The 25,301-nt window shown below is 43.6% G+C and overlaps 2 protein-coding genes across 5 annotated transcripts; one reads left to right on the forward strand and one right to left on the reverse strand.

The window, feature by feature from the left end:
- Positions 1–702: 702 nt before the first annotated feature.
- Positions 703–6,402, forward strand: LOC105560722 (sodium-coupled monocarboxylate transporter 1-like). 4 transcript variants are annotated; one of them, XM_012010079.1, is made up of 13 exons: positions 703–1,614; positions 2,367–2,526; positions 2,589–2,654; positions 2,937–3,056; positions 3,305–3,459; positions 3,654–3,794; positions 3,861–3,969; positions 4,157–4,266; positions 4,453–4,636; positions 4,754–4,840; positions 5,185–5,366; positions 5,460–5,643; positions 5,734–6,402. In XM_012010079.1, the coding sequence occupies exons 1-13, from the start codon at positions 1,421–1,423 to the stop codon at positions 5,800–5,802; spliced, it is 1,761 nt and encodes a 586-aa protein (XP_011865469.1). In that variant the 5' UTR covers positions 703–1,420; the 3' UTR covers positions 5,803–6,402. The 4 variants fall into 4 exon arrangements, with proteins under 4 accessions (XP_011865469.1, XP_011865466.1, XP_011865467.1 ...); XM_012010077.1 differs by having other exon boundaries at positions 707–803; positions 1,284–1,614; positions 5,185–5,643; XM_012010078.1 differs by having other exon boundaries at positions 708–803; positions 1,406–1,614; positions 5,185–5,643.
- Position 6,403: 1 nt separating this feature from the next.
- On the reverse strand, positions 6,404–8,856 carry LOC105560720 (cell differentiation protein RCD1 homolog). The gene is made up of 4 exons (XM_012010074.1): positions 8,463–8,856; positions 7,773–8,357; positions 7,164–7,558; positions 6,404–7,080 (listed from the first exon to the last, which is right to left on the reverse strand). The coding sequence occupies exons 2-4, from the start codon at positions 8,097–8,099 to the stop codon at positions 6,876–6,878; spliced, it is 927 nt and encodes a 308-aa protein (XP_011865464.1). The 5' UTR covers positions 8,100–8,357; positions 8,463–8,856; the 3' UTR covers positions 6,404–6,875.
- Positions 8,857–25,301: the final 16,445 nt, after the last annotated feature.

Here is a 25,301-nt window from a genome sequence, read left to right on the forward strand (position 1 = left end):
TACGCTGCAACTTTTCGTGAATGTTTAATGTTATCTGGCTCAAGTGGGCTCGAAGAAATGCGACAAAATGTTCTTGTCAAGCAGCGGCAACTTTGTTTTTTTGTAAATAAAGATGCAGATACACCGATAATGCGCACAAAATTTTATTTCCCTCTCTCCGCGTCCCTACAGTACCTCTTTACTTCAGTATACTTTGTAATAGAAAATGCTGATTGCGTATAAAATCTTGTAATGAACAATCTAGCTGCATCGAGTTAGCGGTACTTAACTTTTCCTGTCTTGTGCTCATCGTAATAAATATTCAACATCAATCTTACGAAATATTTAATGCGAAAAGAGAAAATAATATTGAAATCCCATAGTTATGTACATCATAGTGGACATAATTCTCATTCATTATTGTGAAAGATAAAAATCACTTCGAACTAATTCGCGAATCCAAAAACTTTCTTTCTATTCGCCTTTTAATGATAATCAAGTTGAGGACCGAAAGAAGATTAATCGGACAAAAATACATACGAGCATTGAGAGATTGAGACTTAAAACTTGAAACAAAGGTGATGTACGAAAAGTCTATCAGCCGTTTCATGTACCTATTCATACAAGTGCCATCACGGAAGGCGGTGGTCGAGGGCAATATGGAGCAACGGAGCGACGGAGATCTCGCAATTATTCAATCGTGGCCCGTGGAGCTGCGTTTAACGCGTCGCTCTTTCACCGTCACAGACGTTTCGTAGAGCGCGCAGAAGAAGCGGCACATCCGTAATCTCGTCGCCGCATCGTCGCGCAATCTCGAAATCACGGTAATCGCGCGAAATCAAAGAGATTAAAAGGGCGGATTTGATAAAAGTACGGGATTCGACTTCGGTCATTCTCATCGTGACTTCTCTGCTTCGTTTTTCGCATTGCCGTGTGATTTTGGAAAATCTGACAGGCACGTCTGTGACACGTGATTTTCTGATTTTATAGAGCACAGATGGATTTATAAGAGTGTGATAGAGTTTCGTGAATTTATGTGCATTTACAGAACTGCGACGAAGCGAATATACTTGGAATAAATATAATTTACGATATCATGTACGTTTCAGAATGAAATACCTAATTCATCTTGCGGACAGATTGAATTTTACGTGAATTTACGTTTCGCGATTTTGCAATCTTTGAAATATCGAAACTGTGCTAAATGCGGGTCTGACGCTCGCTTTCTGTGAAATGTTGGAGGACTCGCACGCGACAGGAAATAATTGCGACCTAATCCTTTGCGTCAATTTGCGAATTTCTAGAAGTCCGCTCGGTATCGACTTACTAACTATTGAAAAATCGCTGAATAATGTCCACGGCGGTGCTCAAGTATAAAATCTATCGGAGGTGAATATCTGATTGGGATAATTTTTTTTCGACGAAGCACACTCGAGGTGCAATGGATCCGACGGATAATCGGCGAACGTTCGACTTGGTCGATTCGATTGTGTTCATTGGATTGCTGGGCGTCTCTGCCCTTGTAGGTGTTTATCAGTGGTATGCGTCTAGGAAGAAGGCGGACGCCGTGGGAGAGTATCTTGTAGGCGGCCAAAAGATGTCTATATTTCCAATAAGCATGTCACTGATAGCAAGGTAAAAATTTGTCTCTTTCCGCTGAGCGTTTTAGTTTAACTCTTTTACAGTAACGTCGAAAGAGCGCATAATTATAAATGTTCCCCGCGATTTTAAAATCTGTCTTTTTATGCTCTAGAATATATGAAATATATGCACGAAAGTAGCTTACTATTAATTAATTTATATTCTTTTGCGTTTACTGCGTACGAAAATATGGACGTCGTTAGAGGAACCGTAAACCGGAAATATAGAACACGTGGTTAGGTGACGTTTCTCTCAATTGGCCGTCAAGGCCCACTGGTTAACGTTGTTAATTATTAATAGTCACCGGTCCACGTGTCGGGATAACCAGGATAAGAAAATTCGTTCTAAGAGCACCCCATATTAGCTATAAGTCTTATTGACAGTAACTACCATCTGCAAATAGCTTTACTTCTAATTTAAGCATACCTTTCTTTATAAATTATGAAATTGCACTTTTAATAAATAATATAATCTTCGTTTTTACGGCTAATGTATACTGCACGTTTGTTATTAAAAGTACTCAAGTCATAGATAATAAAAAAATGCAATCCCTAAATGAGACAAAACTATTTTTCGCCGCTTTTAGATATTTAATTTTAATCACGTTACGTTCGCGATTGACGATATTAAATTGAGTGATCGTCCATTTGCCAGAAATGAATTGGAAATTAGTGACGTTTAAATCTGCATTGTCTAAATGGTCCGCGATTACGAGTAATTCTAAGAACAACTCCTTAAAATTGCAGCTACGTGTCGGGTATAGCAATGTTGGGATTGCCGGCCGAAATGTACGTTTACGGCACGCAATTATGGTGCATCGTGATCGCGGATAGTTTTGTATCCGTGACGATGGCGATCGTCTACCTGCCGGTTTTCTACGGGCTCCGAATTACGTCGTCTTACGAGGTACATGATGAGTGATTTTATCTTACAATGAATCTTGATAATCAGCAATTCATTTCTCGCAGTATCTGGAGTTAAGGTTCAATCGAGTGGTCAGGCTCATGGGATCTTTTATCTTCATTATCAAGATGGTGAGTTTGTGTCTTTGTTAAGTAAGTAAAGCTGGAAAGTTTCGACTCAAAAATTCCCTAACTTTTTTCAAGCAAGTTCGCGCGTTCAGAATTGACTCCGGTGTTTTTGGACACAACGGTTCTTGCCAATCTCTTTTTAAAATCGCTATCAGATCTTTTTATCAGAGAGTATTTGATACGCAGCGTACATCTTTACCGTATCGAGAATTCCCTGAAGCGTTGAACTTGATACCTGTTGATCTCGTGAACAATTCAACACGCCGAACAATCTTGCGGTTGCAGCTGCTTTACATACCTCTGGTGATATACGTACCTGCGCTAGCCTTCAATCAGGCGACCGGAGTGGACCTCTACACGATCGCGTTACTGGTCTGCGCTGTGTGCATCTTCTACACGACGTTGGTAAGAACATCGCTCGTCCAAGAATTGTGACTTCCTGCCAAGAGACATTTCGGATTTCTTAGTTTGAACGCAAGCCTACCGCAGATTTATTGTAAACGGGGCATGCGCTTGTTGATAGAAATAAAGACGAACATCCTGAAACAAAATACTTATTGTTAGTTCGCGACAAGTGTCGAAAAGACAACTTAATATTGCAATTAAAAATAGCAGTAATAGTATATATAAAAAAATATGATTTTACCTTTCAGGGTGGCTTGAAGGCGGTCGTCTGGACGGACACTATTCAGACGGTGATGATGTTCGGCGCCGTCATCACCGTTGCCATCCTCGGCACCGCCAGAGTCGGCGGCGTGGCGGAGGTGTGGAGAAGAAATGCTGATAGCGGGAGAATTGAATTCTTCAAGTACTAGCAGCAATTTCTTCGTATTCTTTTCTACATCTTCTCTAACAATTAACTTAACTTATTGATATCATATACATAATTGGTCTTTATCGTAAGCGCGCAACGCTCAGTCGCAGATTTACCGATCTATCAAGTTATCGCAAAATATCGACTAATAAATGATATCCATTCCGTCCTCTTCCTGTTTTAATCAGCATGGATCTGGATCCTACGATAAGGCACACGTTCTGGGGTGTGGTGGTCGGCAATTATTTAAATTGGCTGGCCACGTGCTCGGTGAATCAAGCGATGGTGCAGCGATGCCTGGCGATGCCGAACTTGAGGAAGTCGAATGTGTGAGTCCGAGAAATGCATCACGATGCACGATGCATAACGCTCATTTAATCTCCTTTTGTATCTAGGGCGATTATGATAATGGCCGTGGGCATAATCAGCATTGTCTCGTTATGTTGCTACACGGGAATCGTCATCTACGCGGCCTTTTATGACTGCGATCCGGTCACGACAAAGGTAAAATGATCTCGGCGTGAGGCAATTCGTAAATTGGAAGCTGTCGAATGAAGTGAAACTTTCCGACTTCTGATTAATCAATTTCGATGACGAATGAGAGAGACAATGACACGACCGGACGTGGATTATTGTACGCGCGACTTTACATAAACGTTTCGGCGAAATGTTAATAAAAATTGCGTTTTAGCAAATACGAAAGCCCGATCAGCTGTTGCCGTACTTCGTGATGGAACTGTCGGAGGCGATACCAGGTTTGCCAGGATTGTTCGTTTCTGGCGTATTCAGCGCGGCATTAAGGTACCGTGGAATTAAGATGCTCTTTTCTCAAAAGTAAAATTAGGATATCACTTTTTTTTTTAAATTTCTTGCCAACTTTTGAATCATTGTATGACATCGAAAGAGATTGTTGCTGTACAATGCTGTATAGTCTCATTCGTTCATCTTCCCGTTTCGCGTGTAACACGCTCGCTCGTTGACCTTTAGCACAATGTCGACCGGATTGAATTCCATGTCGGGCGTCATCTATGAAGACATGATCAAGCCGTGTCTCCGTAAGCCGATCTCCAACGTCGGCGCGAGCCGCATAATGAAAGCCACGGTTGTGGTAATAGGAGCCATTTGCGTAGGCCTCGTATTTATGGTTGAGAAACTGAGCGGACTGATTCAGGTAAGATGCAAACGTGCATTCGCACGCAAATATTCGTTTAACGATGTAGCGGATTACTTGAGCGAGTCAATTGCCGAGTAATCTACGCCGTCATCGAGAGCGTGCTGATCTTTTCAGGCTGGTAAAAGTTTGTCGGGAATAACCGCCGGGCCCTTGCTCGGAATATTCACGCTGGGCATGCTGTTCCCAATGGCCAACTCTACGGTAAGAGGATAGTCATACGGGATCCAACAGGAGTACATTGCAAACACTTTCGAATTTATTTCACTGACAGGATATAGTTTTAACCGTCTATTATATCTTAATTAGGGTATTTGCACTATTTCCTAGTTTGTTTCGAAGATATGATATTATTTACACGAACTTAATATAATATCAGTCAGGACATCCGTCAGAATTCCCGACGGTTTATTTTAACGATAGGTTTACGATGCACTAGTACTGCTACGATAAACAAATCGCGAAGTTTATCATTAAAATCAAGCCGGTCCTAAGAAATTCTACGTTCACCAGGCGAACATCCTATCTCTATCTTCTTATCCAAATAGGGAGCACTCGTCGGTGCGCTGGTAAGTCTGAACTTGGTCGCTTGGATCTCGTTCGGTACGCAAGCGGCGATCTCCAACGGATCGATTTACTTCCCGGTAAAACCGGTATCGATGGACGGATGCACCGAATCGTTGAAAAGCACCGCTGGAAACCTCACGATGATCGTCGAGACCGCTGTCAGGTACATTTATCGAATTGCTCTCGCATATAAGAACCGCGTAATGACTCCTCTCGTATCGCATCGTATTAAAAATGTTCTTGATTTCGTTTTCAGAGAACAACCCTTCTTTCTGTACAGAATGTCGTATCTCTGGTATACGTGGGTAGGTTTTCTAATTACGATTCTAGTGGGCCTGTTGGTCTCGTGGTTCACGGGTCCGTCTAAGTACAGTCGCGTGGATAAGAGATTATTTACACCCATAATACACGGTCTTTTACGCTCGAGAGATCAGCAAGTGGTACGTGTAATTCCGCGATCCTCAGAGAAATAATCTTATCGCTAACGTAGGTACCTCAATTTTTCTCATTCCTTTATCCCTTTTTTACAGAACGAGGCTGAACTCACGAAAATGAAGAACGACGCGAACAATATAACGCAAACTTCTTCAAAATGTTAGCCATCGTTTCTCATCTCTCTCAATCGCGGTTCAATCGGGCATATATACGATCGTACGAGCATATCGAATTTGTATTCGACTTACAATTAGTCCCAATATCTCATAAAATTATATTATAAACTAAGACTAATAATCGTTTGTCGACACAAGTGACGCCTGTACTGTTACGTTGTAATGACCTAATGGTCTAAACCTCATAGCGCATCATCATCGATCAATCACAGTACAGGCGGCACTAATGTCGAACACAATTCGTTACACGCGCGCAAAAGTAATCCTATGTAAACGACTAATATAATCCCTGGCAGTGATCCAAAGTTGCCGACTCGGTTTTGTATCCATTGTGTATCATCTACTTAATAAGTTTTAATTAGGCCGATAATGTACAAAGAAAACGAGCAACGTTAGCTCCAGTATTTGCACGTCTATATGTCCACACGTTGAAGACCGCGCAAATACTGTTTCGTGGTATAAATTTCTAGACAACGGCTAACACATCTATGTTGTATAATCTACCAAAATGTTCGGCACCCGTGAGCGTATAATGTATAATGATTAATGTAAACTAATAAAGTCAACTTATCTTGCTAGATAATCACACTTGCAAATTTTATATGTATATTGTCCCCATACATTACGTATGTTACATATCGCATATTAAAATTCCTATACCATAATACCTCTGCTCGCACAAAATTGTATTTTTGATTTTTAAGATATTTGTTAAGACTATTACTCGATAACCTTAAGATTCGAGGAAGAACTCAATGTCTGTAGAAATCAAACCGATACAATTAATTTGGATCTCGCTATCAGCGTTTATACATATTTACAGCGATCATAATGTACTTGAATTGCCAAACTGACGATATACTTACCGACGATATCACTACATTTCACAGCTCATTTATGATTACATGTAACAATGTGCAGTAGGCATGGCGTTGATTACTATACACCTTTTCGTAAAAGAAGGATATATCCTTCTGTAGAACGATTTACAGACAAAACTGCTCGAAGTCCGTTCTCGTATACCAAATATCATTAGGGGGGGGGGGGGGAAAGAGGATAATTTAAGATGCAAGTGGCGATATACCAATCGACGTCCTGGGATCTGGTTGGCCTTGCTGAGGCGGCGGAACCTGTTGCGGGCCTGTCTCGAGATTCTTAAGGAGCAAGTTTAACCAATGCTTAGTCGAGGCGTCTTCTTGCAAACATGTCGCAAAGGTATTATCTCTCAGCTGGTCCGGCAAGCACTGTCTCAAGGCTAACAATGCTCTGCAAAATTAATCAACGTTCCTTCGGATTCTTAAGAAAGATGTGTCGCGACGTTTGTCGCGCGCATATTTTGACCACCTCACCTTGGATTGTCCGAGAGTCTTAGGTAACATCGTACTACATGTTTCAATAATCTTGCAGAAGGATCCTTGGCTAAGGATAAAACCATCTTTCCTAATATCATGGCGACATGACTGAATCTATCGTAGGTTTGGCAGATGTAGGACAGGCCGCTGTCGTCCAGCAGTATCTTTTGCAATATAAATGTTGCCACGGTCTTACTTAGCTCCGAGCCGCTTTCCATGATTCGTAAACAAAGCGGAATGATCTCGGTGGTGAGAAGGAAGGTGATGACTTCTTGCTCGTCGGTTTTCACCAGCGCGCCAATCACACCGAGACTCGTCAAACGCAGATATTCGAACGGTCGCGTCTTACTTACCGTATGCAGAAATGGATATAGGAACAACGGGACGTGTGCCTGGAATCAAATACATGCGATACTTTGTACAGTTATGTACTTTCGGTTGTGCGCAGATAAATTATGTAAAATTTGCCGTTTCACACAACAGAGACGGCCAGTCAAGTGCTATTATGTACTCGTATCAATTCCTATTAATCGACCGATGAGAATTTTGGCGTATTTTTAGTCGCAAGATTTACACACGCCGCGCGTGCGCGCAGTGTAGACTCACCTGCAGGAATGCGGATCTCGTTTCAGGATGACTGGCCACGCATTGCAGCAGCGCCAGAGCGTTACATACCCGGTTGCTCTGATAAGCTGTGAGAGTGGCAGGGTTGATTGCCGGATAAATATTAATGATTTCTTGCAAAAGGGATGCCGTAGTGCCGAACGAATGCCACAGCATAGGTGCTAGGTCGGGCACTACTTCACGCTTCTTGCTCAATTCTAGGAGAGCGTTCTCCCTCGTTTCCGGATTCGACAGCTCGATTATCCACGCGTAGACCTTCTCGCGGTCTACGGTGGACTGCAGGGCAGCCGGGCTTTGCTGAGTGCTCATCTCAGTGTCCCCGGCGGCTGCTTTGCAATTCGGTTCACGGCACGGAGCAGCGGTGTCGCGACTAGCGAGTTCGATTTGCAGCGTGAGGAATCAAAATTTCCTCGCACTGCGTACCGCGTGTTACGTCGCCAAGTATGGAAACCCAACCTCTCGTCCTCTACGTAGATCGACGGTCACTCTCGCGGGTGTTGCGCGCCAATTTCCGTAGCGTCCCTCGCGTACGGTTAGCCGGTCAATCCATTACGACGCCCGCGAAACCTGTAATACAACTCGAAATAATCACGCCGGGATCAAACGCCGGAGGCACACAGCAACGACAAGTTCTCTGGATGCGCGCGACATCCAAGACCAAACATAACCTACATTTACGCGTCGCCACCATCCGTATCTCCACCTGCAACATGTATGTCTACTGGGCGCAGGGCGATCAGGGCGATGCCTCTAAGTATCCAAGTTCGACGTTTCTTTCGGAGATAATCGTTTATTCTTGTCGATGTTTTTAATGTCAACCGGAGAGATCGGAGAGAAACTCGAAAGCGGCCACGCCGGCGTTGTACCTGATACAGTTTTCGCTCGACTGACTCCAGCGCCTCACGCCCATTTTCATTTCTGCAACTATTTCCAAGCACTGCCGATAAAGTCTCCACTTGGTGCGTGTCCGTGCTATACGCCCGTTTTTCGAGCGGGTAATGCAGTGCCCCCAATTTTGGTTGTGTTACGCGCTGCGTGCATGAAATGTCGGTAACACGAGAGCGTTATTAATTTCTCGTAAGGAGAGCGAGCGAGAATTCCTGTCACTGTATCCAAATGCCACTTTACTTGCGAATTTACACTTCCGTTTGTAAAGTCACTTATCACTGCATCCAAATGCCACTTCTTCGATTTTCACTGTGCCCGATTGTCACTGAGTCCGAATTTACACTTCCGTTTGTGAAGTCACTTGTCGCTGTCACTGTATCCAAATGCCACTTCACTGGCGAATTTAAACTTCCGTTTGTAAAGTCACTTATCACTGTCGCCGTATCCAAATTCCGCTTCTTCGGTTTTCACTGTGTCCGATTGTCACTGAGTCACACTGATATCCGCACAAATCACTGACACAAATCGCGGGAATTCACCGATTGCACGGTGATATCAATCATCGCTTATTCACAGAGAGCGATCGCGGTTTCTTCCAGCACCTGTCCCGAACGCGTATCAAGAAAGAATAATACGATATGCGAAGCGGCGCGCGGGCATAACCGATCAATTCGACTGTCGCCGCGTGATCTGCGTACGGTGCCGTAAACGCCGTAAAAACCGAGCGCGGATTCCAAGAAATGACGTAGCGCCGTGAACACCTCGGTCGAAAACAATACCAATGCCAATAAGCCAGCAGAATGATACGCAAAACGTAGTAACAGCCGCGGAACAAAGTAATGTAAATATCAAGTACGGAATTTTCCATTACGTAGGCGGGTCAACGAATTCTCAACGTTTTTTTGTTGTTTTTCACTCGGCGCGGTGACGTACGATGTTTTTGCGGGCCAAAGTTTACCTGAAGGTCGGCGCTCGCTCACTCGCTCGCCGAACGTCGAGCCGGCAGGCAGTGGCGAGAGTCGCTCCGTGCGTGTTATTACTTTTGCGTTATCGGTTTCCAGGACTCGATTGCGACGAATGCAGGGATAAAACACTATTGATTTGCACACCTTCATTAGTAACAAGTAACGTTCCTTGATTAATTACTAAGTTTCTACAACTTGTAACGAGAAACGAATTGCACGTTGAGGCGACGGCTCTTTATCAACGTATACATATTTCGCGAGACTAACTCGTCTAAAATTTGAATGTAAACCGTGGTACTTCGTCGCGATTACATCTCGTTTACGCGCCGCGCTTTTAATTATCTATCGATTTCGTGTAATCGGTTCCATTTTCGGGAAAAGAGAGAAACTTTTACGACTTGGGCGTTCGCGCTGTAATTCGCTCTGTCGAGGATTAGATTGAATGACAAAGATAGTAAAATATCCGGTGCTCGCGTTGCGTTTTATATCGCCAATTCAAAAGTGTTCCGAATCAAAAATGCAAATTATTAGTTTGAATAATTTGTACGACAGAAAGTCACGCGATATTTGTTAATACTATTTCGTGCGTTTCGCGATATTTCACATCGCGTACGGGAGTGTCCGAAATTTCGCGCGATCGGTGATTCTCGCGAGTGAGTGTTGTGTGAGTGCCACAAGGAAATCTGAGAGGAGGAGGAGGCTAAGGAGGCATCGGGCAACGACGGAGAAATGGTGAGGTAAGTGTCTTACCTTCTTATATTATTTGCTACTTGTACAAAATAAAGCATCTGACTTTTTCGGCATTCTATAATTATTTTAACAAATAATACCCATTTTTAAAATACAAAATATAAAGTCTATTTAATACAATCATTTCAATTTTACACAATTCTATAATAATCATGTACATATTTGTATTTTTGCAGTTTGACATATACCATATAATTGACGATGTACACCTCTGCTGTTGCGAATCGTATCAGTGAGTGTTAAATTACATTTTATTTTAAATTGACGTTGCGCGTACAATTACTTATTTGCGTGTATACAAATTCTTAAAAGTATACATTGCTCGACTACAAACTGTGCGCGCGGAGCGCGCGTTTTGTCATTTCTATTAAAAGTGAGATGAGGAGGAAACAATATACTTATTACAAACGTAATTGTATCAATATTTAAGATAACATTGCTCCAACATTACTAAAGCAATATTGTAAAATAATGTCTCTGCAATATCTATGTACCATTACACTGCAATATGCAATGTTGCAATGTTGCAGCAATGTTGTTGCAAGCTTTTGTGTCGTATGGAATACAATTGTCTTTTCTCAACATGTGAGATTAGAAAATTTGTCCTCTTTTGCCGAAATAAAATTGAGAGAGGAGAGAGAGAGAGAGAGAGAGAGAGAGAGAGAGAGGGAGATAGAGAGAATTCCGTTAATCTCGAATGGCAATATTCGAAATTTAGTAAAGTTTCATGTTATACGACGAGTTATCAACGGAAAGTATACGCGTGCATTGATCGTTGAGCAAAGCAGTTTAATCGACATTCGACAAGTTAGAATGGAATTACTGTATGGTATCTGAAATGCGGGGGAAAATGTTTAACATGTAATTATCCATTTAAAATATATAGAATAGGTCATTATGTATTTATTAATACAATTACTGCGTCAATTAATTCAATCACGTATTTGCGAGTGTGAGGGTCATTTTGTCTTTTCAATGATTATTAATTTAATTATTTCAAGATCGTTTATTCTGCAAACATCACGTAGATACATTCTATTTCTCTTTATGACTCTTCGCTGAGGTAGTTCATATTTTTTAAATAATTTTATTCGACTAGTTCCAGCGGAATACTCGAAAAGAGGAGAGAGGCAGGCTCCGTTGTTATTCGCTATATTCGCCTTGTTGCTAATGTATATTTAATTAACTTTGTTACTTATTTTATGTAATGCTAATACAAGTGATACTAACTTTTTCATATTCACGGAGCGAGTCAGTCTTGTTTATATTACCGTAGGAAAAGAAACGATTTTTAGTTACAAGGTTGATTTGAGAAACATAAGAAGTCTGTTTCTGATAATAAAAACGGCAAGAAAGGCCGAGAACAGACGAGAAAGAAAATAGTTGGTAATATTTGCGAGGATTGTGAACATATTAGATGCACATTCGTAATTAACTTTGCGATTAATCATGCAATTCTGCAATTAGAATTAATGTAGCCTTTGCTATATTAGGAAGAAAAAAGTTTATCTATATTTACGTAATTTATCTTATAAAAAAAACTATTTTTAACCGGCGGCCGTGTACTAGTTAAGCTATCTGATCATTTGAATTACGCCGTGAAAAATTAAGTTTGAATACCAGAGCATGTGTGAGAGAGATGTAATTAACAACAGCTGATTATAAAGCAGCTATTAGATTCTATAACAATAAGTAAAATTAGTTGCTTTGATGAAAATCTGTAATTACACCGGTTACTATAATTTGGCCTTTTATTAACCTACTTCTTTTATATAATTCGTGGCTGTAACGTGTTTTCAGCAAACACTCTTACAAATTGTAATCTCACTCGACAATCATGTTTTTAAACCGCTTCCGAGAGGACACGTTGAAACATTTCCGGTCATCGCCTGGCAATTTTTATAAATTCCACACGTAAAAAACTGTCAAACAGCTCGAGACTACGCGATATGCACTGTTAAACGTGTGCACACGTAAAGTTAGACAATTTTTGGCGACTGTTTGGTACGCAATACCAAAGTGTACTTTATATATTTTTTAAACCTCCATAGATCGTATTAGGCCTTGCATTTGCGCATAAACGCCCTTGATCGACGCGTTAAAATTCAAATGCAGATTTGATATTTTTATTTTCATTGCAAGAAAGTATACGAAGTAACGATTCGTTACTTTGTGAGTAACTGTAACGCGTTACTTTTCAGAATCGGTAACTTGTAACTGTAACTACACTGATAAAAGTCAATGCGAATTTACAAAGGAATTTTACTTACTTCTTGATACATTTGCCTGAATTTTCATGACATTTTACATAAAATTTGCATTTCTTCCTTTGGTTTCATTAAAAATGCAGGAATATTATGAAAAATTAATTGAATCTGATATTTTTTGTCACATAATTTGTAAATTAGCTCCCGGTTCATCCAAAATATTTCATATACGTGCTTAAATTTCACTTCTATATAGTAAATTTACAGTCCGACATGGAATTTTACCCTTTCGTTAGTGATATCGCAGTATTTCAGTAAAGTGGAGTGCGCGCAATAGAGAATTTCATCATCCTAGTACGCTGTGCGCGCCGTAAATTTACTATCTTAAAGGGAATGTTACAATAAATCGTGTATTTTTAACATCGGACAGTAAGCTGAAAAAATATTTAACGGAAACACAATTTGAATGATAGTTTCAACGTTTCGAAGTAAAGTTACAAATCACTTTGTATTTTAACAGCGTAATTCGAAGGTTAAAAATGACCACCGATTTTCACAGTGCAATCAGGTTCCAATTTTTACCAGTGTAGTTACATTTTTAGCGAAAAAACCTGCAAGTGTGCAACTCGGCACAAAGTGACTTTCCCAACCCTGCCGGAATGTAAAGAAACTACATTAGAAACGTTCCCGGGGCATTTTGCGATATTTCGCGCATAAAGATACACATCGAAACGTCACTCTGCTTACAAGAACGTCGGGGGTGAGTCTTTCGGCGAGGGAGAGTCGAATCGAAAAGCGCGCCGCCAAGTGCGCCGCGAAGTGCGCCGCGAGTCAGGGCGCGGAGTAATCCTTTCGAAATTAATCGTTACGTCTACATTCCAAAGCCCAGACGGCGTATTTCCGTCCCCTTTTCGCCCACCCGCGGCATGTGCGCGTACACTCAGGTCGCAAACGGCCAAGTTCGAACGTTACACACCGATCGGTTGCCGACGTACGTAGTCATCGCGAGCCGGCGCGTCTCCGGCGCGTCTAGGCACGCGCGCGCGATCCCGCGCGCCAGTGTCGCACGGTCGCCCGTCGGAGCGTGTCGCGGTGGTGCTCGCGGAACGGATCCACGAATTCGAGGGAGCAAGAGGGAGAGAGAGACACCCCCTGCCGCGAAAATCGACGATCGCTTCCCGCGACTTCCACGGCTCCGTCCAATTGTCTCGCGCGTTCGAATCCTCGCACGCGCGTCGTCGATCGGCGTGAACGGTGAGTCGCGAGATTCCTCCCCCGCGATCGCGCGCGGAACGGCGGTTGCCGAGGACCTAACCTAACCTAGCTCGATTCGCACGGTCGTTAACTCTTCCTGACGGGATTCTTCGCGACGGTTTCTCGCGGTTTCTCCCCCTCGATCCAACGAGCCTCGTCTCCGTCGACATTCTTATCGCGACGGCGGTTGCTTATCAATCGCGGTGCTCGCTCGCGTTGTCGCGCGGCAGCGGGGGGGGGGGGGCTCGTCTCCAGCCGTGCAATTTGTTGCTGCGGCCATTAATTGTTAGCGCGTCCTACACGGTCGGCGGCGTTGGCGCCAGCCTCTCGCGGCGTGGCGCGTGTCGCGCGCGGGGGCGCCGATCAACAAGTAGTTCGTACGCGCCGCGCTCGCCGACGAGACGGTCGCGTCGCGTCGGGGTGAACGGTGCGCGATCGTCGGGAGCTCCGCGCAACGGCTCCTTTCCTCCCGCGCGCCGGGTTCTCCGAGCGAGCAGCGCCCGAACGAGACGGGAAGAGTCTCCCTTCGCCCTTCGCGGGAAACCGAAGGGACCGCGGCCGCTTATCCGGCGTTGATCGAGTTGAAAAAACGTTGGAGCGAAAACGGGCGCGCGCGCGCTCCTAGTTTCTCCCGAGGTGCCTGAAGTCAGTGCCGAGTGAAGTACGCGTGGCGTCGGTTGTCGCGCGGCAGGTCCCCGCAGCGAATCACGGGAGTGTCGGCCGCGTCGAGTGTAACGGCGGACGTTCGGTGGACGCCGACGATGCCGAGGGACCGGTCGCCGATCCCGTCTCGCGGCCGTCGTCGCGCCCGCTCGCCGCGATCGGCGTAACCGGCGCCATCCGCGATCCCTCCCGGTCCGTGCCGCGGGCCGCGCGAGCGCGCGAGTGTAGACGCGAGGATGCGAGGCGCGTCCGGCGCGTCGTCTCGCGGCCGTCCGCGACGTGGGCCGCTTCCCGGTGGTGCGAGTGTCGTCGGCGCGTCCGCGGGAAGGTCATAATCGCGCGGCCGGAGGGCGCGGGCGGGGGTGCCGGCAGCAGCGGGCTTTATAAGGTGGCGGTGACGTCAATGCACATTTGCGCGCGGATCTTCGCGTGGGCATGGGACCTCCTCGTCGGTAGTGCGGCGTACCCGATGCAGCAGGTAAGCGCACATCGTCCCCGTCCGCCAATGTCAAGGTGGCGAGGAGGAGGAGGAGGAGGAGGAGGAGGAGGGGGGGGGGCGCGGGAGCTGCCCTCGCCTCCGAGTGAGAATTATGCGTGGTCTACAATACGTGGAGTAAGCGTGGAGCAAGGAGTAAGGGAGAGCCCTAACTTCTAGCTTTTGGTGTAAGGAAGCTGAAATACGGGCATGATTTTTAAAATAATTGTAACACCGATTGATGGCATTTTGATTCACCGAGAGTAAGCCTAAGAGCTGAAGTAGGAGTAAGAAATAAAATGGATTTATTTCCTTAAGGCCATTCTACAATTGCGTAAACGTAGTTGTAGGGTTGTAGGAGTAGAAGTAGTAGTAAGTGTTGTACATCAAAGTAATATACAATAGAGTGAGATACGTCGTAATTGAAATGAATGATTAGTTAGCTTTTACGTCCTGTATCGTTGTAGTCGTGGAAGATCAAGTTCAGCCATCTTTTACAACAGGCTTTACAATCGGAAATGCTAGTTTAAAACTGTGTTTTACAACACTGTACAACCGCTAACAACCACGTTTACGCAATTGTAGAATAGCCTTTACTCCTACCCCTTAAGCCTATTACACAATGCCAGGCAACAGGCAACAGGAACAGGGAATAGAATTTTTGAAGCGTTGGATTCGTCGGAAATTTTCTTCCAACCAATCCAACGCGTTAGAAATTCTATTCCCTGTTCCTGTTGCCTGGGCATTGTGTGATGGGCTTTACTCCAGCTTACTCCATGTATTGTAGACCAGCCTTTAGCCGCGAGTTTCGTTGATCCCACCGTTGAGACGCCGGAGACGCCGTCACCTTCTCCCCCCACTCCCCCTCCTCCTCCTCCTCGCTGCTTCGCACGATCGCCGGGAAATGGCATAAAAATGTGGACGACATTAACGCACGCGCACGCGCCGCGTCACTCGCGCGTGTTTGTCGGGTGGTTCGTTTTATTTTATTCCGTTTGCCTTAAAATCCATATCGCTGCCGCGAAAAAGTTAAAGGGGATAAGATAGTGTACGTTTTGCGCCCGCTGTGTAAAATTGCATTTGCTCCGAGCGCCCTTTCACGGGGGACGATCCGCGGGAATTTATTATTCGTCGCAGGGAGATCGTGTTGCGCGCCTGCACTTTTACGTTGCGTCGCGCCGTTGAATTCGACGCGACAAAGAGCGCCGCTCCTGCTCGGTACGTCGTTAATTAAACGGCGGGGTTAAAAGAAATCGTAAAATAAGGTTCGGCGAAAGGTGCTTCTTTTTTTAATTTGTGTAAAGTAATATAAATTTTACTACACGCGATAGTTTGAAATTTAACGCCACAGATTCAAGTTTGTTTCCTCCCGCGTTCGTCGCGGCCGCCGAAATATGCGCGAACGTCATCCTCGAGTCCGTTCGGGAACGGACCACGTTCGATTGGATATCGACACTCGTCTCGTTTGGCGCTGCCGCGTAAAATTGTTCCCCCGGAGTCACCCGTCGTTTTTCTCTACCTCCGATACCGTGTCTCGAGGAGCTTACGGCTCCGAGTTAAATTTAATGAATCGTGTCTGTATCGATACCCAGCAGACGCGAGAACGTCAGAAATAGAGCTGTGAGCTGAGAGAGAGAGAGAGACTCAATCGAACATTCAATTTCCACCGTTTGATTGTTTTTCGGATTGTTTCGCACAGCCGATTGGCTCGAAAAGACGAGCGCACACGCCGGCGAGCGCGAACAGAAATTCTCGCCGGCAACGGTTGTTCTCTTTTCCTTGCTCCTTTTTTTCTAGCCTGTTTTTACAACATTTCATATCTGCACGCACGTTCGACATATTAAAATGCAAGCTTCTGTAAAAATATTACAGATGCTCTCTTTCTGTTTTCAGAAGCGAATGAGAAAGAAAGGCAGGAGAGAGAGAGAGAGAGAGAGAGAGAGCCGAGGCGCGTTATTTTTCGACACGCCTTTTGATCTGGGACTTTAATAAAATTTAATAAAACATGTTCTTTTATTAGCATTTAAATAAACGCGAATAATCGTGAAATAAAAGAAATGGAACGTTATCGCGCTGTAGCGTTCGCAACTTTTTCAAACAAATTCACTTCGTCCGCGGACGCCGAAGCCACTGGGGAATTAAGAAAATATTGCAATTGGAAGAATCGAGACTAACTATTTCAATTATCGTTTCCTTAATTGCGAATTATATCGGCGCTTATCGATCGTAAATCCTTTTGATCGGTGTTTAATTAATAATACTTGTGAAAGTTAATCTTGACGCTATGCCTGTCGCCCCGTCCCTCTTGCCTTTCGTACGCGTAAATACGCGGAGCAAACGTCGAGGTAAGTTTAGCGCGAGATAAAGTGAAAATTGTATACGGGCGTGTTCAATAACGAATCTTAATATACGGCGGAGTTTAAGGTCTCTTTGAGCTCTGGCTTTGCGAGTGAAAATCTGATAATGTTCACGATTAATATTACTTTGGAATCTTTTTTTTAAATACTCTCTCTCTCTCTCTGATTATTAGCAGCCTTTTAAATCACGCGAGACTCTCGTGAAATAAACTTTCGTGCCTATGCATGGAAATTGTACAAGTTACATATAATATTTATTGCATCGACTGTGATGTAATGCAGACGTTAGAATGGCTGACAAAATGAAATGAGGTTCACTAGCGTCCTTATTTTTAATGAATCAAGCTTACATTTGTTTTCACAAGCTTTATAGGTTGCAATTTATATCGCAATTTATAATTTTGCACGCACAATCAGTACACTAGACACAAAGCAAAAGCACAATTTTTTCCCACGCGAATATAAGGACATTACGTCTGTGAAACCGAAATCTGGCAGCTGGTTATCAACGTTTTTTGTTCTGATAAACACGCAGTAAAATCGATCTTCTCTTGTTGTAATCTAAAATTAAATGATGTCGCCAATTTGGTTTGGCGTTTATCGAAACGCTGCTGCACAATATCGATAAGGGTATAGCGATTCGATCCGGTCGTTCGCCCGGGAAAACATTTCCGCACCGCACCCCGCCCTCCACGCACGTGCGATCTGTGTGCGCACAGATCCGAAATGGCGTTTCGAGAAGGCGCACGTGAAGTGGCGCCTTACGCCAATTTGTGCGTACAGCGTCGCGCGCGCGCACTTATTTGCACGCGGTGTTCCCCATTAGCTAACAACCTAATTATGAGCCTCCGCCTCGCTCGCCGCCCGCGTTGCTTTGTTTGCCCCTTTCCCGTAAAGTTACCGACGTGTGTATGCGCCGAGACACTAACAATTTTGGCCTCGTTTCCGCGTTGTTAGCGAGACAAGCAAAGGGGAAGCGTATGACTGAAAATGCGCTACTTTCACGCGTCGCATTGGTGCGCGATACTTGTATAAAAAGAAAAAAAAGTAAAAATCGACAGATATTGTATCTCTTTTCCCGTTAAAATTTAATTCGTCCTAAACACAAATTAGCGCAGTTAACGCGTGAAAACTTTTTGTATTAACGATAAATGTATACGGTGGAAGTCCTTTTCCCGCGGCCGAATGGAGTTTTTTAAATGCACGGTTGCTCGTTACGTGTTGCTCGTTGAACGGAATGTCGTTTGAATTGAAAAGCGTAAAGCGATATGATTCGATTATGCAAAATCGATGGTGCGAATGCGACGGCGCCGTGGCTGTTTTTCCAGTGAAATTTCACATCGAGACTTCTTTTCGGATTATCTGTTTCGCACGTTACTCGATATGTTTTGCGTGCAGAAAGCAATAAGGTGTACATTGCAATTTTTCACCGTCAGGTTGTAGAAAGACCCTTGCGCGCAAGTGGACCTGATGACAAAGCTGCGTCGAACGTACGTCAGTGCGGTTTCGATAAATGCGGATAAACGCGCGAGAAACTCGATTGGCGATTATGCAACTCTTTCGGGATATCGCGACCGATTAGATTATAATGCTTCAAACGCGCGGGGCTCTGCGGTTCTCGTGAAGTTTGTTCGCAATTTAACATGCACGTTAATTTCTGTATTAATTCCGCGATTTAGCCATCCATCATATATGAGCGATATTAATTCGCGCTCATGTTTACACGGAAGCGAGCGGACATGTTTACATTTTGTTATATCGATGCACAAGACGCGAAAGTATTCGCAATTGAGCGGGAATATAATGGGGCAACATTATTGTTAATTGACTGAAAACTATTGTATATATTACGGCGTACAATAGTATTATTGTCTAATTAATTAATTAGTTTCATCTGTTAGTTAGTTTCCGTCGATGGCATCGAATGGGGCAATTGAGAGCGCACGGGCATAACATAATTTTCCTTTCTCTAACGGTGAAATTTATTACCATTGAATTATGAGCATACGCTTAATAATTGCAAAATATATCAAAGAATCTCTAATCGCTCGACATCTCGTCAGCTTCGACGACGCAATTGTTTCTCTTCAACGTTTCCGTGCTCCGCTGTTAATTTTTTTCACGAGACCGCTCAATTCGACCACTCGTTCGTTCACACGAACGGGTTCATTTAAACGTTCGGTCCAGAATGCGATACGAGCGAAAAATTCGATAATACACACGCGGGATAATCGGGATGAAACGTCCCGAGGGAAAGTTAAGGTAATCGATCAATCCCTGAAAACCAAGGGAAGAATAATTTGGAAGGAGACGAGCGGCAGTGTTGAACACTGTGTAATCGGATTGCGACGAACCACGTCATAAACTCGGTGGCGTCAGAACTCGGCGTCGTCGCTGTTAGCGCCGCAAATAAATTATAATTACTGCGAAACCGGGTTACATCGCACGCGGCGGAGATAATTTTCCATTGCAGTAAATAGAGGGGAATCATCGCGGGCCTGTCCGGCGTCGCGGAAATTAATTTCCTTAGGTGCTAAATATTGTTAAATTGCTTCTCGGCCGCGGTAGAACAAAGAACGCATTTGACGCAGTCCGTTTCTCTCCCCCCCTTTGTTCGCAATACCCGCCACTTGTATTGTCACGCCGTGTCCCCCTCCCCCGCCCCGTACTTTCCGTTTTAGTTGCTTAGGAAGGATCCACTTTCAAACTTAATGAAGCCTCGGTAACGCCGTGTAACAAAAACCCCTGCATGCATCGACAATGTCAAAATATTTGCCGTGGCGGACGGTAACTTGCACAAAGCGCCGTTTCATTGTGTGTCGCTAAGCCGCCGTCACTTTCCACGCTAAACAATGCGTGCGCACTTTTGATCTCGTACCGAATAATAAGGGCACGTCACGTTTTCTCTCGGCGCGGCTGGATTGCGGGATCCGCGAGTAAAGCCGCCGTTGAATATAACTTGTCAGCGATAAGTCACAAGTTATTGCCGGCAAGTTACGGTTCAAAGCCTTCGGAGCACCTCGACGAAACCCCGGGCGAGAATCGCCGTCATTATACCCACCACTTCCGTGTCTTGTTGTGTCGTTAATTTCCGCCGACCTGATTCGCGTCGACATGATAAATTCACGGTGAAATAGGGATTAACGTTACCCGCTAATTAATCGTCGCAGTAACGCTAGAAGGATTGAGCAATTTTGTCCGTCATTCCCAAGTGTTCCGTAAAGAGGAAAGACCGCTAATCTCGCTTCTCCTGCCTCTATTTTTATTTTTCTACAGACCGCGTTTGTATCGTTTCGTTAACGCGCGTATCACTTTAATCGAGATATTTTATGGTATGACAAGAGCGCATCATGCACGTAGACGCACTGATAATGTCCTTGATGGGCCATTAACATCATTTACCGCTCTATCTTGAAGAACGCATTTGTGTGATGAAAGAGGAAGTTCGTTTCCACGGGTTTCCGTCGAGTTTCCCGATAGATGCGAAAAGTTTGCGCACAGAAGAGTGCGCACAAAAGAGCGCGCGACACGTCTCGTCTGTTCTCGCGTCAAATGCCATTCGAGGGTGTCGCGCGTGTCGCATCCAACGATTAGCGAAGTATTGACGTCGTCGTGTCAATATACTTACGAAATATCTAGAAAAATTGCATGACGACCAATGGCTGGCAAATTCTAATTAAAGAAATTCTTCAGCCAGGGTTTGAACCTGGACCTCCCTACACTCTCTAGGGCTCAGTGGTCGAATTGGTGAGATCCGCCCGCCTAGAGTGTAGGGATTGTCCAGGTTCAAACCCTGGCTAAGGAATTTCTTGAATTAGAATTTGCCAGCCATTGGTCGTCATGCAATTTTTCTACATTGCTCAATCAATTACTGGCGTTAAATAATTCTTTACGATACTTAGGAAAGTCGTATCTAGTCGAGTTCTATAATCTCGTACGCTCTTGCAATGCCGTGTACAATTATATTTGGCGTGTGGCCGATAAATGCACCGTCATCTTACGATTGTTTCTCTCTATGTTGTTTCTCGCGTCGCTTGAAAGATAGTTTTCTTTACGAGGTCTCGAGCTTCCTCTGCAGCGGAAGGCCAAAGGTCGCCTTCAGCCGGAGCCAGGAGGATTTTCCGCGCAATAATCATTCCACGCGTATACAGGGTTCTACGATCAACATACAATGCTTTAATTTATTCTGATGATTAATTAAAATTTATAGAACAATATCGACATTGCGGTGTTTAAACATACCCTCGGCCGTCATAGCTGACCAACGGTTATTGCGTGAAGTTGCACGCTCTGACCCATAACTGCGCTTACATAGTGTCGATACGTTATTAATTTTGACAATTGAGGTCGATCTTTATTGCCTTTATTGCGCAACGATGTAATTAATTAATTTGCAATCGTACGTATCGAGAGAAAAATTATTTATAGACGTATAAATAATTTTGCGCGATCCACAAGACTCGGAAATGGAAAGTACAAATGATTCTTTCAACTGTGCTCGCTGTCTCGAGTGTATTTAATATCGCTCTTTGAACTTTCCGATTTGAATCTATTGTGCCATGCTTAGTGAGTTTTGAATCGTGAGAGCGCGGAGTAAGAAGTCGGTGAAATAAGAATCGCATCGGATCGAATTGTTGAAGTGAAAAGGGGAAATGTTCGATCGATTTGTTTTTATTAATGATACATCACATGCGTTTCGCGGGATTTTATTCGTTTTAAATGCATTGCGCGTATTATACAATACTGAATTTTGATTGTATATTTAGGATGGGACGGTTCCATCGCGTTTTAATTAGCCATTAACTCGATCATATAAGTGATATCGTACCGTACGGTAACAGGATGAAATTATCGATGCCATTATCGAATTTTTCGGTCATTAACGGAACGGCCCGAGCGCGGAGCGGATCAACTTGAGGCCGAGCGGTGTAACGATTAATTAGTAAGTACAATCGCGGTGTCAGTCGCGTATTTTAATATTGGTCAAACGCGCGCGATAAACCCGGTGATTTATATCGGTGATTCGTTAAAAATCTCTCGCCGTTCAAGATCGCGTTAATTTGCTAGAATACTGACTGAGCGCGGCGATGTTACACGCGGTAGTAAGAGATGTATTTCTGGACGGGGGATTTATCTCCCGATAGCACATCAGACCGTGTATTTTCGAAGGGAACTCACCTGATGGATGTTTCGTTTTATCCTCGCAACAAACGCTATCGGCGAAATAAGGAGGGAAGAATTGAAAGATCGAGTGGGAGCTTTCTGTGTAATTTGATCCCTTCTTTCGGGGACGTACTTGTAGGCGCTACATCAAGGAACGCACTTAAAACGAAGTAAATGAGCTTGGAAGCTCGAAGGGATGCTTATGTAATTAAAGATCGACTTTGACGTTACTCACGCTGCTTTTTATAATATTTGCTTGCTTTTATAATATATTTTGTAATAGAAATTGTTTATCATATATGTGCCGCTGCGAAGTGACACTTTATTGTAAAAAAATCCAAACTTTAATTAACAATTGCATTTGCACACTCTCTCGCAGTAGTTTTATAATTCCCGATAGGTTTTAGAAATAGTTCCGTTAATTTGGATAGAAGAAATGACATTTGAATATGAGGTACTAACTTTCCGTGGCACCTCAAGTTGTAAAAAGCTTTTCAACCAGAACATTTTATAGTTCGAGGAGATTTCTGTGGCTTCCGATGAAACTTAATAATAGTTTAATTCGTTAATTATTTTTAAATAACGTTTCAATCTGACCGCTGCCACCTGAAGTACGGCGGCGGTGGCAGTCGGTACACAAAAATGTTTAACGGGCGGAACTATCGTTAAAATATATCGGAATAGTCGGAATTATGTAAAAATTGACTTGTCAAAAATCAATTGGAACTACTGGCACTGCATACAGATTTAAAAAATGAGATGTCATCGATCAAATGGAAAAATTGTTTAAAAATAATTAACGGGCGGGACTGTTGTTGAATTTCTTCAGAAACTATAAAGCTCCTCTAGAATTGAGTTCGTCAAAATTGTTTAAACTTAAAGTTCTTTAAAACTTGAAAAGAATTGATCAGATTCACTAATTAGACTGATGCACTGAATTCTTCGAAAAAGAGGACAAGCATTCTTGCTTATCTATTTTTAAGTATTTAAATCCTGAAAACTACCAAGATAAATGAAGTAAAGTACAATAGGGGATAGTAGTGGCTCAGTGAAACAAAAATTAGTACAATGATTTTATTTGGAAATCTCGCTCCTGCTCGTCAATCGATTGTTGTCTCGGTATACCTACGCAACGTCCCACGAGTTGATACCAGATTCCGTCAGGCGCAGCAGTTCAATTTATCTTTGCCGGTTACGCAGGACGTGCTTCCCTGACGTATGTGTGGGTGCGTGTGTGTCCGTGTGTGTGCATGTGCGTGCGTGCGTGCAAGGATATTAGATCTCAGTTTATCCCCTTGAGACTTGCCAGCGGTTCTAGATATACCGAATGACGGTATGTTGGCTGTTATTCTCGTTTACAGGGTGATATTGTTGATTCCCGAGAATTCCCATCGAAATAAGGTATTCAATTTCTTTCGTCGTCGAATGAAAATTTAAAGGCTCGTATTTTCCCTTTAGAAGTAATCTTGGTCACATACGTGATTCGGTGTTTTAATATTTCAACGTTTAGATTTATATTTATACTTCGTTAACGACGACGGTTATACGCGCTCAATTTTCCGACGCATAACTCACGACTTTGCATCGTTTGAAGATTGCGATTTAAATTAATTCCCGCGCAGCTATATTTAAGTAGTATCGAATATCTAATTCTTTACAAATTTTCCCTTCTCGTTTTTTTTTCTAACCAGCCAGCGAACATTCTGAATAATCTTCTCTGTTTAGGAACGGCGAGTGCCATGCATTTTACATAATACGTTCTTTGTAAATCTTTTTACAACTTGAGAAACTTATATCTTTAGATAAGAGGTAGGGCATATTAGGAGAGTGACTCTCGCGGGAGAAGGGAAGGAAATTTTATAACGGGGGATCGATCTTTTACTGTCCAACCGGGAAATAATCGGTGATTACGTATGCATAGGTTGCGTTACTAGTTTATCGATTTTTAGACAACACCGAGCACGTGTCCTCCTGAATAAGCGACGCTTCTCTGTACATGCTTCACGAACACCTGTAGATCTCGCGCGTTGCGAACCGTGTCGTCGCTTATGCGCACACAATTGTATTGTTTTTATTATACGTGCAGAGACTAATCCTCTGTTTTTGTGCATGTGCCGTGATTCTCGTTCGAGCGGACGTAATCTCGCGTAACATTACTTTGTCCAACTTCGCTCGTTACATCAACGCGGAATCTTGGTTCACCTTTACAAAGTACGCTCGTGAAAATTGGTAAATATTTTTCAGATCCGCATGCGTAATGCATCTTCCCCTCACTGCAGGTCTATTTATCATTTTGCTGGCAAGGTATTGCAACAAAACGCTTTTTGCCGCGATACATTATCTCCCTACGAAACGTGTCTGCTATCTGTCTTGAAAGTTTCGTGTCTACAACATTTTCGTAGAGACATCCATTAGTTGATAAGCCACCACGAACTTTTCCGAACAGTGTCGCGATACTTGATGCGAGGGAGAATTTACACAAAGACAGCTTTTTCTTAGACGTAGCGAGTGCGAATTTTCAATTTTCAAACAATTTTCAAACGCGCGACACCTCGAACGTTGCGACAGGTAGTTTTTGACGCTCGACTGAATTATGCGACACCCAGTAGCTTTGGTCGGAGAGCTATGGCTTCACATTTTCCCCTCGTTAATTTCTTTCCATCGAGGCTCATTTCGCTTGGAATCCCTTTAAAGCGCAGTCAAGAGGGTAGAAACGCCTTTTGCCATTCTGCCGACTAATTTTCGCACGATAAGTGACGAATCTCATTCTCGTCACGACGCTGACGAGG

This window comes from Vollenhovia emeryi, unplaced genomic scaffold (assembly GCF_000949405.1).
Source record: "Vollenhovia emeryi isolate VEMERY1.0 unplaced genomic scaffold, V.emery_V1.0 DF939224.1, whole genome shotgun sequence".
NCBI classification, from domain to species: domain Eukaryota; kingdom Metazoa; phylum Arthropoda; class Insecta; order Hymenoptera; family Formicidae; genus Vollenhovia; species Vollenhovia emeryi.